Below are 17,943 nucleotides of genomic sequence, written 5' to 3' on the forward strand. Positions count from 1 at the left end.
TGAGACTCAGACCTGTTTCAAACAGGAGTTCTAGATTCCTTGAACCTTTCACTGGCATTTGGGTGGGATCCTTAAACACTTGGTCTTGGCTTGTCCCGTGCAGTGGATTTCACTAGACACCATCAAATGCATTTAATTATCAATTTAAATTGTGCAAAATTATGAATTTCTTGGCTTTGGAGAACAGCTATTAGCTTCATGTAATCCTTACTGGGCCAATATGCCCTTTCATTCACCAGTCCAGACTCTTTCTATAGAAAGCAATTGGTATGTGCATGGCAAGGCGAGAAAGCAGGATGGTCTCAAGCCAGTCAGCAGGGTTCAGCTCCAGAAGGCCCCTGGAGAGCCCAGCGCAAAACCAGAAACAATCCAGTGTATGCAGCATCCTCCACATCTGTGCCAGGTATGGTCGGTCTTGGAATAGCAAACCATGCCTCACCTGACCCTGATAAGCTGGCGTGAAAGGTGGCACGGGAGCCATTTGCTTAGCGTAGTGATGTGGAAGTTGATGGTAATGGTAGCAGCTCTCTCCAGTTCTGTTACTGTGAGCTCTTAACACAAGCTGGATGGGAGCACGCACAACTATGCAGGAAGGATTTCTCCTGCGCGGCGGGGACGTGCATTTTACATCTCCGAATAATGGCACATGTGGCATTTGCTCTGCCTTGACGATCAGTTGACTGGGTGCATTCTGATGCTGGGTGGAGGAATACTGGGGAGGACCGGTAACTTACAAGTTTTGTTTGCTTCAGTATACCTGAGACAATTTTCCTAGAATGGTGAAGCTTAGTGTCTACTAGTATAACATGGATGAAGTTTAATCAAATGTACAGTACAATATTCCTCAATGAGTAGCAGAGAATAAGTCCCAGACTATGCAGCATTTGTGCATTGACTTCCCAGGTGCATCTGCTAATTTGTTAGACAGTTTATGCTTTTGATGATTGACTGCGTCAGTGTAATAGTATTTGTATAGAAGCTTGCAAACTGTACTGACCCATCAAATGCACAAGGGCTTTTAACATCTTTTTGAATCCAGATGGATGGACTGCAGTCTTCATTGTGTGAGTGATAGACAGCAGCACCAATTAAACTACATCCCATGTGTTGCTTCAAGGGACTGGATGTCCGACGTCTCCTCAAACCAGTAGTCACAGCAGCACATCTGCAGCTCAGGGAACTGAGATTTTTCCCATGAAAGGATGGGGAAGGGAAAAACAAAAGGAAAAGCAAATTTTATATGCGGAATTCTTTCCTTGTTCTCAGTAGCAGGACGCGGGTCCAGCAATGAACAGGCACTGTGGACCAGCTGCTGAGGTGGTGACAGAAGGGCATGTTGGATGAGTCATGCCTCTTTGACTTTATGGAATACCAGCAACTTGATGAGCAATAGGAGCTGGGACCAGTTTTGCTGTGTCCCTTTCCTCTTGCCCGGTATTGCTATGCTTTCTTCTTCAGGGGCAAGAACCCAGGTAGCTGCCCCTGCTACTCAGGTGCTGTCAGCTGTGCCTCCCTGGCAGCTCACCTTATAACAGCTTCTGGTGCAGCTGGAACCAAGATGACCAAAGACAGTGAATGCTGCTTACTCTCAAGGTGGGAGGGGCCTGGGCCTGGGCCTTGTGATGTTAAAGACTAACGTGTCCAGGGAAATTTTCCTTTAAGAAATGCCAGGCTGGGACTGTCCATCTCGCCTAATATGGTGTCTCTGGCAATGGACAGTACCAGCTGCTGCTGGGTTTCTTGCACCTTCCCTGAAGACAGCCGTTTTGGAATAGTCTGCCCCAAAATTCCTTAAGCCAATCTCTAATGAACAGTGGCTGAAGTCATGATGCAGGAGGGTGTGTGTCCTTCCAAAATGCTTGTGTGTTCTAATCCTTTGTTAGAACTCTGCATAGTCTGATTATCATACAGATACCTGATCCTGTTGTGAATCCAGCCACTCACTTCTTGGGGCAAGGCGTTCCAGCCTCTGTGAGGAAAAATTCCCTTTTAACAACTGAGAGTTTGTCACTTTTTGGTTTAATTGACTGTCCACTTCTCTTCCATGTGCTCAAAGGTTGAATTGGATGCCCTGATTTATTTTTTCAAGACAGTTATTTTGTGCCCGTGCCATATCTCAGTAAAACACACATCCCATCTCTGCAGTCTCCACTAGAGAATTTTTCCATGCCTGTAATCATCTCACAGCAAAAGAGGTGGCATCTTTGAGACAAAGAAGATAAAGGCATCTGTTTCCTTAGCAATGATGTTCTTGCTTCTTTAGACTGGAAGGCTCATGCTAGCGGCTGCACCCTTGTGGAGGAAAGGGCTATCAAAAGTATATATCCTTTCAAAAAGCATTTCCAAGGTATTTGTGATCTGAGCATTATCACAAGGCATGAACCCAGGGTGCCCATTGTGCTAACCGATGTACAAACATGGAGCAAAAGTTGCTTCCTGCCCCAGGTAGTTTACACTCATGGTATAGCTGGAGGTGAAGATAAGAGAGACAGCGCCAGTCAGTACGGTGGGTAGTGCTCATGGCACACTAGCTGCCTAAATGCTATTAATTTTCCGTAGGCCTTGTAGCGAAGGTGAGTTAAAGGAGGGAAGTGCGGTAAGTGACTGGTGATGCCTGAGAGGCAGCGTGGTACAAAGCAAGATGTGCTTGTTCAGAACTTTAAAATGAGCCAATAGGGCTGGCATCATTGACAGTAGAGGCAGGAGTCTGCATCCCAACAGCATGTGAGAGGTACTATGGCAACTGGCCTGGAAGGCCTTTGAAAGCCAGGAGAGAGTGGTCCAATTGATTGACGCAGAGAGGGGCACTGGGGTGAAGGTGAGGAGAGGAAAAATTTTGCAACAATGTTTTGAGTGCATGCTACTGGACTGCACCCCGTGCTCGCTACACTTGCCAACACCCCCCTCTTTCCAGAGGCTGCTGTGGACAGCTCCGACTGGGAGGTAAGGGAGGTGAGGCAGAGCTGGGCCACCTTCAGCTGTGGATAAGGGGAGGCCGACTTCCCTCCCCTGCAGAGAAGACAGGAGGCCCTGAGATCCAGCTCCAGTTACTGATGGGTGTGTCTCCTGTTGCCTGTCCTAGGGGGAAAAGGGGAATCAGTAGCAGGAGTTTGGCTCTGAGAGACGCCATCCTTCCATGGCCTGGCAGTGGTGGCTGCTCCCAGCTCCTTCCCAGGGCAAGGTGGGTGGATGTGGGGAAGGAGCCCCAGGAAAGCTGGGGTTGGCTGCACAGTTAGCTCCAGCCTTCCCGTGGCCTTCTCTCTGCTCCTCCTTCTCCTTCCCCCCAACTCGTCCTCTCCTGGGCAGCAGACAGATGTTATTTGCATAATGACATCATTCTGTTGTCTGGGAGAGAAGAATGTTTATAGAGGGGGGAAGAAAGTGCAAGAATGGACTAGTCAACAGGAGAGGATGCTGCAGTAGTCAAGCTGTGACTGTTCTGGGATAAGAGTTCTCACAGGATGGAGAGGAAAAGCTGGATCGCCCATGTCGTTCAGGCAGAAACATCTACACGGGGAATGCCTTACTCTCGGAGATTGTCACAGAACCAATGTGACTTTCCACAAGCACACAGTGAGTTGCTGGCAAACATGTGACTGCAGCCCAGGGTCCCAGTCCCTTGCTTTAACCAGAATGTCAGGTAATCTGCCCTCTAAAGGCACACAGCAGACTCCCAGCTTTGCAAGCTGTTGGGCTTTCCAGTACTTGATTGAGCATCAAGGGACTCTCAGCCAAAGTCTACTTACAAGAGGCGTCCTGCGTCAGTAAGGCACTGCTGTTCTTGGTGGTAACACTCCTCCATCAGTTCAAGACAGCCCTGTAGCATAGGAACAGCTTTGATAGACCTATGACAAAAGTTAATTTTGTCTGTGGTTTGTGTACAGCCAGGGTGCTTGCTGAATGTACGATAATGACAGCATCCTTCAGAGAGGTGATTCCCAGAACTTCATTTAGAATGAAACCTTAGTGGGAGGTGTCAGACTGTCAGATTGTGCCAGGGTATCCAAGTGGGAACCTCCTTCAGTGTGAGCCCCTCTCAGGTGAGTTAAGTCCCTCTGCCTCTTCAGACCGCATGTGAAAACCTTCAGCACACCTGTCTCTCACTAAGACCTCTCAGGGTATTGGCTTGGTCTGTTGCCAGGGCCTCTGTTCCCAGAGGGAATAATGCAGCCAGCCCTCTTCTCTAGACTGGAGTGACTTGCAGCCAGCACAAAATAGGAGGGTTTATTGAACATCTAAACACAGCACAGGATACTCTCAGGGCCCATAGACCTGGCCCCTCTCAGCACAGCATATCCAAGTCTCCCTTGCATCCACGTGGGCTCTTCCTGCTCACCCTGCCTAGTTCAGAAGCTGTCTCCTTCCAGAAGAGCCTCTGATACCCTAGCCCTACAGCTCCTGCCCTATCCTTTGTCTTCTGGCAGGTAAACAGGGTTGACTAGGTCCCTCTCTTTTCTGCCTCTTTTCATCCGTCCTCTGTTCCCCTAGTTGGAACCAGCTGGTCAGGTCACTGGGTTCTCTCTGCACAGCTTATTGTACTCCCACTGGCCAAAAACAGCTGTGCCATTTGAGCTGTTCTCTTGATCATCAATCACTGGGGTCTCCATTCCCCTGACTGGGGGTCCTCACTCCATGCTTCTCCCTGTGACAACGAACTCCCTCTCCCTTCATCCTGGTAAGTCAGTACCACACAGTGACAGTCCCACAATCACTTGGAAAACTCAGGAACCCAACCACCTCCATTGCCAGGTGATAGCTTTCTACATGTAAGAAGCAAATAAGCTTTCTGGTGAATTTAGGATTGAAGGGCAATCCTGAAATCAGTTTATTTGCTTTCTTTTGTCTGGAGGAGACTGTTGTTCAAAACACCACAGAGGAGAGACTTTTCTGAGGTTAATGGCAAGTGTGGGAGAGTGTAGTTTAATGGTAATATGTAGAAGATGGGATGAAAGCACATAATATGCCAAATTGCAGGCAGAAGGTAGTGTGAGCATCTCTTTCTGTCTCATAAATTATGGTAACACATGAACAAAGGGATATTCAATGAAATTGTAAAAGACAAATTGCAAAAAGGAACTACAAATGCCTATGGAACTCACTGTCACAGGAAGGCATTAGGGCGACACTCAAAAAGGAATTAGACATAGATATGGATATCAAGAATGCCCAGAATTCCTAAAATAAGGAGAGAGTAGCCATTTGGCTTAAATCCTGGAGGTTTTTCTAACTTAGTAGGTATTTTGGGGAGTAAAGGAGCATCCCACATCTGCCTACTGCTACAGGGTTCTTCTGACTTTCTCTGAACCGTTGGTACTGGCCAGTATTGGAGACAGGGTACAGGACTCCTTGAGTCTCAGATGTAAACTTTTCGTTCTTAGTATCAGGAATGATGGTGGTGATGGACTGGATCTGTTCTGTTACTGACTCTCAGCCCAAGAAGTTATATTGCTTAATCATGCTATGCCTCAGCTTTCCCATCTGAAAGCACTTTAGCAGGTGCCAGGCTTGTCTACAGCTGTAAAGGGCTTTGAGATTGTTAGCTCAAAAGTGAGGGGAAAAAAAAAAAAAAAAGCCTGACGTGTTTGTGGAGTGGCACCAGATCAGATATCGGAGGACAATGCTGCTGAAATATCTGACAGGGATTGTACTTCCTCACCAACGTGCTGCTTTTCCTAGTCTTCTGGACCCTTTTGTCAAAAACATTGGTTTTAGATGCTTTCCCTGTGATGCAATCGGTATAGGAAGATACCTGCAAAATTGTTTTTGTCCTATTCTGGTTAGATGAGGCAACAGAATTCCTCTTGTCCTTGATAATCCATGAGTGTAGGTAGGCTGTAGACCTGACTGGCAAAAGGAAGACTTGAAAACTTTGGTATTTGTTAGCCAGCGTTACTGCTGCTTGCGTGCTGTAGCTGCTCTCTGTGTGTAGATGGGAGGCCATTATGGAAATACCAGAAATGGGTAAAGTTTAGGTCTGGAAACAACTGCGATGGGAACCTGGTGCTAAAGCTACAGCAGCAAATTTACCTTCCCTGTCATTTTGGCAAGGGAGACAGTGCTACTAACATTCCATCCACTGGGGACATCTCTGAGGACCCAGAACAGAATTACTGTAGCTTCAGCTGTTTTTCTGCACCTTGATACCCCTGCGCCAAACCCTCTGCCCTGCTGTTGTGTGGTGGTTAAAGTTTTCTCATCTCCTTACTAGGAGAATCTTGAATCAAGGCTTTGCTGTTTTTCTCATTGGACTACTCTTTGTATTCCTGGCTTATGTGGAGCGCGGTGTGTAAGGGGGCACAGCCTGACGAAGATGCAGCAGTGTTAACTTGCTTTTTGGCATGGTTGTGTCAGTCCAAGAGTTCTAACCCATCGGCCTCGAAGGGAGGAAGTTCCGCCTTTTGGGTGAAGGATGTGGCTGCTCCAGCACACGAGGATATTCTGTGGCACCGGTGGGGGCTGTGGCACAAAGGAGCTATCAGAAAGGACATGAAAACTGTCACTGGACAGAAATAGTCTCAATATACAACTGCCCTGCTGGTCTGAGCTTCACTAAATGGCTTATTTTAGCTGAGGTTTTGGTGGTGGTGTGTCTGATTCTGTGTGAGATGCTCATCAATTCAGCTTCTGAACAGCACTTGTTCCTCTCCCACATATGAGCATGTCTCAGAATCAGTCCGAAGACGTAGGAATGGCTCTGCTCCACTGTCCTTTGGCTAACCTGACAACTCTCATGTAGCATTTCATATAACCTTTCTTGTGTCTTTGATTAATCTGTGCAGCACAAGGATGTGCTGGAAATGGGAAGTTTGGCCGTAGTGTTTCCTTAGTGTCTGGGAATGGAAAACCTGCATTTCTACTACCGGGGTAAATAGTCTGAGGGGGTAGCCGTGTTAGTCTGTAGCTTCACAATCAATAAATAAAAGCAATCTTATAGCTCCTTAAAGACTAACAGTTTTATTAGGTACATTCATTAGACTTGTCTGAAGTGGGTCTGACCCACAAAAGCTAATAAATTGGTTCATTTTTAAGGTGCTACAGGACAGTTTAAGTGTGTTTTTTGTTTTTGTGGGGTTTTGTTTTTTTGGTAGTACCAGAGTAGTGAATCAGCCCAAAGCTAGACATGTGAATGAGCAAATTAGAGTTTTGAAAGCAAGGCAGCCATTAGCAAGTGACTGCCTGAACTTCAGCTTAGTGTGTGAGCCAAGGGTCCCCCCCTCGCTGACGCTGTACTAAACTCTTCCACACATGCTTCTACTCCAAGCTTTCCTTTTAGCACAGTTCGTCCGTTCCTTCACCTGTACGTCTTGTGGCTGTAGCTGCATGTTTTTCTGAATGGAGATATAGAACATTACAACACTCTGGGCTTGTCTACACTTGCCCTCAACTTTGAAGGGGGCATGTTAATCAGGGCGATGGGAGATTACTAATGAATATGCAGCACTTCGTTAGGCCAATTCTCTCCCATGGCAACTTCGAAGTGTCAGATTTTGAAGTGACTGCATGTGTGTAGCCGTGGGCACTTCAAAGTGCCTTTACCCCCCAAAAGGCACTTTGAAGTGCCCGGGGCTACCTGCATGCAGGCACTTTGAAGTTCCGCGGGAGAAAATTAGCCTAATGAAATGCTGTGTATTCACCGCAGCACTTCATTAATAATCTCTCATCGCCCTGATTAACATGCCCCCTTCGAAGCTGAGGGCAAGCGTAGACCCAGCCTTTGTGTAGTATTTCTTACATACACTGTACCCCAATGCACCTTAGAGTGAACCATTTACAGATAAATAGCAGCTGAATACAGGGAGCAAAATTAAGAGTCTTTCTACACAGAGGTAAACTTGTAGCTGGCACAGGTCAACTGATTCAGGCTCGTGGGTTTTGCACTACTTGGCTGAAGAATTGGTATGCAGATATTCAGGCTAGGGCTGGAGTCTGATCTTTGGGACCCTGCAGTAGAGGAGTCCCAAAGACCAGCCTCAAGCTCATAGCCTGAGTCCCATGAGTCTGAGTCAGGCTAGGCCAACTGTGGTCATGCTTCAGGACTTGTATTCCAAAAGGCTCAGTCAAGAAAGAGATGATGGGTGCAGATGGGAATTGAGGAGCTGGAGAGTCAATGAAGCAGAGAAGTTGCGAAACAGTTCATGATGGCGAGAGAGGAAGAGGAGAGGGCTCTGGCAATCACTGCTGAGAAATTGGGGAGAGACTCAGTGCAGAGGCTGATTCTAAGTGAGGGTTGTCACTGAGTCCATCCATTCTTTCTGAAAATTTACTTAATGTGCATAATGCAAAGATGCATTATGCAAAACAGGTGATGTAACATATCATTTTAAAAGTTGCAAACCCCTAAATGTTTACATTGGATTTTTGTGGGTGTATCTTTCTTGTATGTAGAGAAATATTAATTGGAAATTTTTTATTTTTTTTTTTTTTGGCCCTGTATTATAGAAAAAAACATTAGTGATTCTTTAGGCACTTGCTGGCTGGGTGATCAAGTCAATGACGTGACTGGTTTTGTTTTTCCTGTAAGCCCAAAGTGCGACTGGTTCTGCAAGACACGTGGCCAGGCCACCTGATGGTGGAACCCATTCTGGATTGATACTTTCTCACTCAAGGGCTATGTCTACACTAGCCCAGATATTTGAAATGGCCATGCAAATGGCCATTTCAGAGATTACTAATGAGGCACTGAAATGCATATTCAGCACCTCATTAGCATGCTGGTGGCTGTGGCTCTTTGAAAATTGTCACTTTTTGCTAATTCTTAAGGGGATTTTGAAGTTCCTGGGTTCCTTTTGAAAAGGGCCTGTGTCTGGATGAGCCGCCTGGCAATTTCAAAGAGCCGCAGCCACTGTCATGCTAATGAGGTGCTGAATATGCATTTTAACGCCTCATTAATAATCTTCGAAATGGCCACTTGCATGGCCTTTTCAAAGATTTGGGCTAGTGTAGACATGGCCATGGTGAGAGAAATCAAACTAAGGACAAGTAATTCTCACCTTGGGCTAAAGGGTTAAAAAGGTGGGAAACAAAATAATAGGAACAGATGCCAGGAGACCCGCCCCCCGCCCTTAATCACCTAAGGTGCCTGCTAGAAATTTCTAAGACTGAACTGGGTGAAAGATCAGGCCCAAGCTAGGAGTCTGCTTAACTCCTAAAAGAGAGAATTGGAAAAAATGTTAGGGTAAGAAATTGCATGTAACAAGTTTCTTAGTGTATTAGAAGTAACTGGTGTGTTTTGTTTATTTTGGTTTAGTAATTTAATGTGCCTGCTTTCACTTGCAATCACTTAAATGCTACTTTTTGTACTCTATTAAAATACTTTTTGTTTTATTATCAAGCCCAGAGTAAACAATTGTTACCTGCGAGGCACAGGGAGCAACCACTGTGCAAATGTTTCATTAATAAAGGGACCTGACCCTGTTGAGCTTTCTCACTGTAAAATTTTATAAAAAGTAAAATTGGGGCTTTTGGTCCTTTTGGGGATGTGGGTCCCTGTTCCCTGTAATTTTTTCCATCCATGGGCAGAATAAATTTTATTTATACCAGGGCATGTGCAGATGTGTGTTACCAATAGAAAGACATGCTATGGCTTCAGGAGGCTGTGGGCACTCTGCTAGTCAGCTGTGTAGTGTTGGAATCTCTCCTGGGTGCCCACCTTAGTGTTCAGCTTACAGGGAACACTGGTTGGGCTTTTGGGTGCTATCAATGGTCCTATAGCTGAGCTGGTTCATTGCACTGTTGTGGGGGGCGGTAGTAAACCAGCTCTGCCTTTTGGGGAGACCATCACTTCTGTCCCAGCAGGGCAGGGTGGTCGGGAGCCCAAGTTGGTAAGAAGGCAGGCATCAGTGGCTTGATCAGCAGACCCAGTGACAACCACAAAGGGACTTCCTTGATCCAACCCATAACAAGGGAAAAAGGAGTGGGATGGAGGGGAGTAGACCAGGGAGTGCTTGGAATGTCTGTGAACTAAGTCCAGGCAGCGGCCATGTTTGTCGCATAGGCAGTCGAGAGAGCTGCAGCATGAGGCCTTATTGGAGAAGGGAGCTGCAGCAACTGGGAGCAGTGGGAATCCATTGGTGTACCTTGGTTGGGTCTGTGAGTTTGCTCCTTTTGTCAGGAAGTCACTGATGGTAGGTGACTTTCTGTACGTCCCCAGCTTCACTTTCAGGTACCTGAGTGAAAACAGTTGTACTCTAGCCTTTGGAAAAAACAAAGGGGCAGTGGGAAAGAGAGGAATAGGCTCCAGCCAATGTGGGAAGTATCCCCTGTACATCAGTGTATTTCCTGTGTCTGTAGACTTTCCCCATGAACTTTCCTGTAGGACTGCATTGCGGGAGGGAGTAATGGGGTGCCCTCTCTGCTTCTTTTCTGGCCGCCTTCTCCCGGGGGACTGTTAACTTCTAAGTGTTTGGTTCTAAACTCTGACACCAGCATTTTTCTGCTCCAGTCAGTAAAGCTTACTCACCTAGTGGGAGCCTGTTGGAGATAATTACAATCTCTATCTATCAAGTCTGAAACAAAACATGTTTTATAGCTCTTTTGTTTTCCCTTAGGGGAATTTGCCACCATTTGAGGAATATTTTTGAGTTCCTTTAGGGAGGTGAAATGGAGAACCCACTTCCTTGGATGTGCAGAATTGCTGGAAGTGATTTACAGGGTAATTGCTGGGATAGGTAGCTGGGGAAAATTCTGAATCATCTGCTTTGTTATGTTTTGATGAAGACGTTGTAAAACTGATCATATCTTGGCTTTCAGGTATGACCCTGAACCGAAGTATATTGTTTAATGTACTTGATTATAGGATTCAGTGCCTTGTATATGCATTATGCATCTTAAAGTAATGCTATTATCAGTCAGCTTTTTCACTGCCAAACAGTGAAGTGGTTGCCTCTGATAGGCATGTCTATATCAATGTAAAATTAAGAGTAAGAAAAAAGTATGCTTTCCTTTGGCATTTATTGCCAGCTTACTAATATGAAGGTTTAGCTTCACCAGTGTGTGCTCTGATTAGCTGTCAAAGCTGAGCTAAATTAGAGTTGTTGCTAGTGTCATGTAGTTTTCACTTTCCTGAGGTTGCTCTGACACAGCTGAGAGGCCTTTTGAAAGTTCATGACTGACTGACCTACCTTCGGATTTACTTGAATATTAGGGAATAGTTTGTTTCTTCTAAGCTGGATGAAAAATCATTTAGTTGCTCCCCTGGTGCTGTCTTTCCTGCAGTTAAGGAAGACAGGAGGTTGTCTTAGAAATTCATATAAATCCTAATAAAATAGCAGTTCCTCCCACCCTATCAACTCCCTGTTCTCTTCCTTCCTTCCTCCCTGCTCCCTTTTGCAACTGAACTAACGCCACTGAAGGGCTCCGCACAGTAAAAATTCCGAAGCCAAATTTCATTTTTATTTTGAATCTCTGGTTCAAGGTGCCAGTAGAATCTGCTGTCAAGAGGATTAAAATGTTACAGTATCAGTTTGACAATTGTGGGTTTGGTTTCTCGTTCTAGCAGGGGGGAGATCTGGAAAGAATTGCCCCTGTTTTAGGACTCTGATGACCCTCTGTTGGGTTGTGGCAGGTAGCCAGGATGTTAGCCATAGTTGTCTAACTTAAGCTTTCTTTCAGCAAGTGGACTACTTTATACAGATTGACAGTCAGTACCCTGCTGACTATTAGCCAGAGTGGCTTTGGAATTGGAACAGTTTTTTAGTTTTTATGACCCAGAGCAAAACTTTCTGGTGGTTTTTAATTTTCGGGGTGCAGGGCATCAGAATTTCTTCCTCCAGCTTGTCAAAAACTAAATCCTTGTGTCTTCTTTGAGGGTTTCTGTGCATTCACACTGATGGGAGTCATCTCTGCCCTTGTCAGAATCTGCTGCTGAGGAGAAAGACTTACGGCATTTGGATTTCAGCAGCACCACCCAAATACTCAACCTCTTCTAAAATGGGTTGTATTAAAGAGAAATATCAAGGGATCCTGCTCCTGTCTTGCATTAGAGGTGGGATAGTATCTTAGGTAGGACCAGTTGCTACTGGTGAGAGACAAGCTTTGTGCAGAGCTTTCTTCAGCACCGGGAAAGGTCCTTTGTGTCATAAGTAAATGCAGTGTGGAACAGATTCTTTGGCATAAGTAGACAAGTTCTAAAAGCCCCTTCAAGATGAAGTGATCCATTAACACATCTACATTAATCCCTAAATTACTCTGTGAAATCCTCATTTTCTTCATGGTGGGACAAGCACCAGTTGACCTGTTTGAGTCCAGATAGGGTGCCAGGGCTCGCAGGGACAGAAAATTTGCTTTAGGCATGTGCTTGCTGGATTGGACCGGTCCTCTCCTTTTCACCTGTCCTTCCACTCCCTTGATTCACGGAGCCTAAAGGAAGTCAGCCAAGCAGAGCCAGTGTGGCCAAGTATCTCTGGTACAAAGGCTGTCCAGAGATCTGCTGCTTGCAGCCTTCCTTCTCCAACAATAATCCCAACACAAAGACATTCCATCTGGAAGCTTATTTCACCTATAAAGGGTCCAGTTAGTAGTGTTAAAGTCCAGAAAGAGCTCTGTCCTCCAGATTGCAGTAGGTATGGTTTGTATTAGAAGAACACTGAAGGGTTAATTCTGGCATTTAGACTCTGTGATGTACTTGAAATCCCCAAGTTGGCAGAGTTTATTGCAGCATGGCCAGAGAAACCTGTATTCTCACTCCTCAATTTTATTTTCCTAGAGAATGTGGAGTGCCTGTTCCCTTGAGAAGAGGCTGTCTTACCTGGGACTTGAATCTAGTCTTCACTGTGCTTCTGAGCCTACTATACAAGCCCCTGGTTTAGACATCTTCACATAAGCAGCGTTTTGAGAGTGGTCAGCTCTTCTTTGAGGGTGTGACCTATGGCCGTATCTACACTAGCCCCAAACTTCGAAATGACCATGTAAATGGCCATTCCGAAGTTTACTAATGAAGCGCTGAAATACATATTCAGCGCCTTGTTAGCAAGCAGGTGGCCGCGGCACTTTGAAATTGACGCGGCTCGCTGCTGTGCGGCTCATCCCGACGGGGCTCCTTTTTGAAAGGACCCCGCCTACTTCAAAGTCCCCTTATTCCCATCTGCTCATGAGTATGTATTTCAGCGCTTAATATGTATTTCAATATGAATATGTATTTCAGCGCTTCATTAGCAAACTTCGAAATGGCCATTTTGAAGTTTGGGGCTAGTGTAGACATAGCCTAAGTGAGGTTTTATTCACCTTGGTATGTTGTATGTGAGTCTTACTGTCCATTACCAATATTGTGTGCGCCTCATTTTCCATGGTCATTGCACTAGTGCACTGATGGTGATGGGAATTGGGTCTGTGACTTTGGCTGAGGCCCTTGAAGCAGGTGAGGCTGCTCCACTGCCTGTAAGTAAACAGTGGATGTCTTTTGTAACCTGAGCTCCAGAAAGGTACCCAACCAGGGGATGTGTGTTGCCCTGGAAGCAGGACAAAGTCTGGAGGAGGAACAATGGGGCTAGGCATCTGAAAGCGAGTCAGTCTGGGCTGGCTGGGGCACAAGGAGAGGGCAAAAACCCTGACTCTGGGTTCCCTTTTTCCCCCACAAGGTGGACTCTACTAAAGGCTCCTGTTTCCTGTACTGGTGAGATCCTTTCTACACTGTGTCCTTATCTAATAAACCCTTCTCTTCTACATGCTGCCTGAGAGTCACTGCTGACTGTGGAGGTGTTGTGCAGGGCCCTTTTGACTTCCAAAGAAGTCCTGTTGGGGCAGACTTGTTGCAGGGAGCGGAGGGTGTGGACAGGGATGCTGAATGCTCTGAAGTCAGACAGAGGAAGGTCGAAGCCCTGTGAGCTTCTTGCCCTGGAGACAGCGTGCTCCAGGAGAGGAGGCACATAGCCCCAGAACCCTGACTGGCTTCTCTGAGCAGGTCTGCAGCATCAGCCCCATGAGGACTTGATGTCATAGTGTCTGTGAGCTTGCTGCCTTCTGGCAGGTGGTAGTGAGCTAAAGAAGTCCCAGAACTTCTCTTAACCTCGTCGTTTCATGCCCGAGGTCTTGGATGTTCACCTTCTGTAATATATTTTCTTTCCCAGGCCTCCAGCTCATCCAGGGGAGTCCCCTTCATCAGGATTAGACATTAGGCTTGTGCTGGGAGAGACAGACCCTTTTGAAGATCAAATAGTTGGTGGTTTTGGGAGGTGATGTAGAGAGGAGCCAGGTAAAAGCTGACTCTGTCCCACCGTAACTAGTTATGCATGGCGCTCACAGGGTTAAGGCACATTTTGCAAATGCCACAGCAGCAACTGTGGCCTGTTTGACTAAGGCCCCGCCCCCCCCCCCCCCCCCCCAAAAAAAAAAAAAAAAAAAAAGATTTGCAAAGTAGCAAGTTGCAGTCCAGATCATACTTTGATTAAGCAACTCGCTGGACTTGCCATCCTGTTGTGATTCTGTGTTCATTAGAGAAACTGTTCTTGTTTTTTACCTTCAACTCCTTCCCTGTTGTCCTGGATGGGAGTACTGCTTGCTGTTCTTCCATTAGTGCAGTGGTCACCAACTGGTCAACTGCAGTGTCTGGAGCGGGAGGAGGACTGCTGCTAAGTCTGGCTCCCTCTTTGCTCCAACCCCACATGACTCACTGGTTCCTCCAAAGTGGCCAGTGTGGTCCCTTGTCTGTGGAGGGGAAGGCAGGGAGCAAGGGAGTAGTATCCATGCACTGCTTCTGCCTGCAAAGCACTGTCCTTGCATCTCCAGGAAAGGGGAACTGGCCAATGGGAACTGAGGAGGCGGTGCCAATGGGAGCAGTGTGCAGAGCGATGTACCCCCCCAGCCTCCACCCATGGGGTCACAAGGAGCATTGACCTCTTCTGGGAACAGTGTGGGGTGGGGGCCGGTAGGGAGCCAACACTGTGGCATTTAATTTCACAAAGGGGAACTACACAAAGATGAGGAGGTTAAACAGAAATTAAAAGAACAAAAGTAAAACCCTTGCAAGCTGTATGGAAACTTTTCAGAGACACTATGGCTCAACCTAAATGTATACCGCAAGTTAAACATGGTGAAAAACAAAAAAGCACCACAGTGGCTTAACAGGCAGGTAAAAGAACCAGTGAGTGGGGGAAAAAGGTATCATTTTAAAAACTGGAAGGTAAATCCCAGTGAGGAAAATAGAAGGGAACATAAACCCTGTCACTTCAGATATAAAACGAAATTGGGAAGGCCAAAATGAAATTTGAAGAATGGCTAGGCAAAAATTCAACAAGTAAATCAACTTTTTCAAGTACAAACCCTGCTAAACAGTCAGCAGTGGCCACTGGGCAGTTAAGATGCTAAAGGAGCACTCAAGGACAAAAGATTGTTGTGGGGGAACTATGTGAGTTCTTTGCATTGGTTTTCATGGCTGCGGATGTTAGGGACTTTCCTCACTCTGAGCCATTCTTTTTAGTTGAGAAGGAATTGTCCCAAGTGGAGGTATTGTTAGAGGAGGTTTTGGAACAAACTTATAAACTAAACAGCAGCAAGTCACCAGGACCAGATGGCATTCGCCCAAGAGAGAGAACTCAAATGTGAAATTGCAGAACTACGAACTGTGGTGTGTAACCTAACCTTTAAAGCTTTATCTGTACCAAACGCCTGGAAGATAACTAATGTGATGCCAGTTTTCAGTAAGGGTTCTAGATGTCATCCTGGCTTAGAACTGAAGTTACTGTTTCCTTATTTTTATCACTGTAGCACCTCATCTCCAGCCAGGCCCCAAGACCAGTGTTCCCTGTAATCTGAGCACTTTGGCAGCCACCCAGCTGATTAGCAGAGTGCCCACAGCCACCCACAGTAGGCAGCATGTGTTTTTCCTGATGGTGCACATCTGCACATGTCTTGGTGCACAGAACAAAACTTATTCTGCCCTGGATGAAAAGAAAATGAAGGCACGCTGTCCAGGACTCCATCATGCCCTGCTTTGTGCAAACAGAAGAAAGTCAGACCTTGCCCCCAGAGCTTACAGTCTGTGTGGTACGTGGCAGGAGACAGATGCTGACCAATGAGGCAGTGTGAGAAACAGCCAGTATGGTAAGTATGACAGGCAGTGGTCTTAGAACACCAGCTGCCAAGTACTTGTCAATGAGTCTGTAGGCCTCACAGCAAAGAGGAGTTGGAAAGGAGTGTCTTGAGGATCAGAATGAGTTGTTTGTGGGGAGTTTGTCCCCGGCACAAGATGTAGCATGGGAGGAAGCATGTGGTTGCTTGTGGGACAATTTAACAAGCGGGTGATTAATGCTTTCATCCTGGGCCCAGTGGAGGTGGGAGTCAACCTGTCCTGGTACTTGGACTAGATAATAAGTGGAGTTAGGAGAGAGAGCCAGTGACGTAGTTCATGTGACAGGCTTGGGAAAATGATCTTTGCAGCATTGTTCGGCAAGGACATCCGTGGGGCCAGGTGAGAAGCCTGTAGCAATAACTGAGATGTGAAATGACAAGAGTTTGGAAGTGCTAGCAGAGTGGATGGGTAGGGAAAGCTCCATCTTAGAAATGTTATACAGAGAGAACATGCAAGACTTTGGTGCATTCTTGACGTGAGGCCCAGGAGCAGTCGGGGTCAAGGATGGCACTCCAATAGGTTTATAATGGTTGTTAGAATGCTCTTGTGTTCAGCGTGTCTTGCTCATGTAATCATTTTGGTCAGTGGAGATACCTCAGGTACAACAAAGGATACTGCACCCCTTCCAAAAAAGGGGTGCGGGGAGAGCTAGAGTGGAAAAGTCCCAGCACATGGTGAAAATTTACCCAAATGAGTGATGGACTTTTTGCCCTTGTGCAGTGCAAGACAAGACCAAGGTGTTGTCAGGAGACCTAAATCTCCTTTATGCACTCCAGCTTAGTTTTATTTTTCTGCTTGCCGGCAAATATTGTAGCTGCATTTGTCTTAGTGGCAGGCCATGCAACATGAAAGATGTTTGTGCATGAAGCAGCGCAAGGTTTTTGAGTACCAAGACATAATTCAGTTAAATTGTATTAGATTGCTTATCACTTAAGGTAGCATCTACCTTCCTAGGGTTTGTTTGTTTTTTTTTTCCAATGAACCTTCTTGTTTATATACCAAACTGTAGCACGGATGCTGGCGTTCTGTTCACAAAGAAAACGTGCAGGATGCCTTTCCTCCTCCTGGGTAGGACGTACCATTGCTGGAGTGGTGTGGTATGAAACTTCGTGCCTTCTGATGCGAGTAGGCAGGCCTGCCGTTCAATGACACTGAGCGTGAAGCATGTTTGAAGGATGTTCTCTTCTTGCCCATTGTCCTATACCAGCCTTTGCCAAGTATATAAGACATCTTACTTTCCCACATCCTCCTCCTTTGCCTCCCAAGAGCATTGATAGGAAAGTTATGCTGAAGGCCTTTCATTCAGACTTAACTCTAGCTGTGTGTTCTGAGACCTGTGCTATGGTGTACACTGGTAGAAAAATGTGATTTCTGGTACACAGCTCTAGCTATGAAAATGCCATAACTGGATTCGGCACATCTTGAATCGTGTTTTTTTTTGCTGCTCTCCCCACAGTGGGAGGTCAACAGGAGAAATTCTCCTGTCTGCTTCCCTTCCTCCTCACGACTGCAAGGAGTACTGGGGTCGATAGCAATGGTCTGATCATTCGATTTAGTGCAACCCCACTAGCTGTGCTAAATCGGACCCTGGAAGATCAACCGTAAGCGCATTGATCTTCCGGTAAGTACAGACATGCTGTAAGTGTGATGGCCTAGTGCGTCTGCACAGGATGTCAAGTAGCTCACTGAGACTCAAAGAATTGGTTTCTCTCTCTGAAGTGACCCCAAATTAAATCCATGATCTGCATTTCATACCTCGTCAAAGCACTGTACTTGTCTGTGCTTGCCTTTCTATAGATGGTTAAAACAGATGTTAATGCCAGGAGACCCAATTATAGAGTAGGAGGACATCTAGCTGGTGCTCTCTTTCAGTAAGACAA

The 17,943-nt window shown here is 46.2% G+C and overlaps 1 protein-coding gene across 7 annotated transcripts in view; it reads left to right on the forward strand.

Moving 5' to 3' along the window:
• The window catches only part of GATAD2B (GATA zinc finger domain containing 2B), a 77,011-nt gene that overhangs the window by 30,921 nt on the left and 28,147 nt on the right, over nucleotides 1–17,943 (forward strand). For 2 of the 7 annotated variants that reach the window (XR_012642859.1, XM_074980726.1), the window contains exon 1: nucleotides 15,924–16,035. The exons of 4 other annotated variants lie outside the window; for them this stretch is intronic. Coding sequence is in view for 2 of the 3 variants with exons in the window: in XM_074980726.1 (XP_074836827.1) it covers nucleotides 16,007–16,035 (29 nt within the window). In the remaining variant the exon portion in view is untranslated. Of the gene's footprint in view, nucleotides 1–15,920; nucleotides 16,036–17,943 lie in introns of those variants that run through there. One more of the 7 variants, XM_074980728.1, reaches the window with a different exon arrangement.

This window comes from Carettochelys insculpta, chromosome 30, assembly GCF_033958435.1.
Source record: "Carettochelys insculpta isolate YL-2023 chromosome 30, ASM3395843v1, whole genome shotgun sequence".
In the NCBI taxonomy this organism is placed as follows: Eukaryota; Metazoa; Chordata; order Testudines; family Carettochelyidae; genus Carettochelys; species Carettochelys insculpta.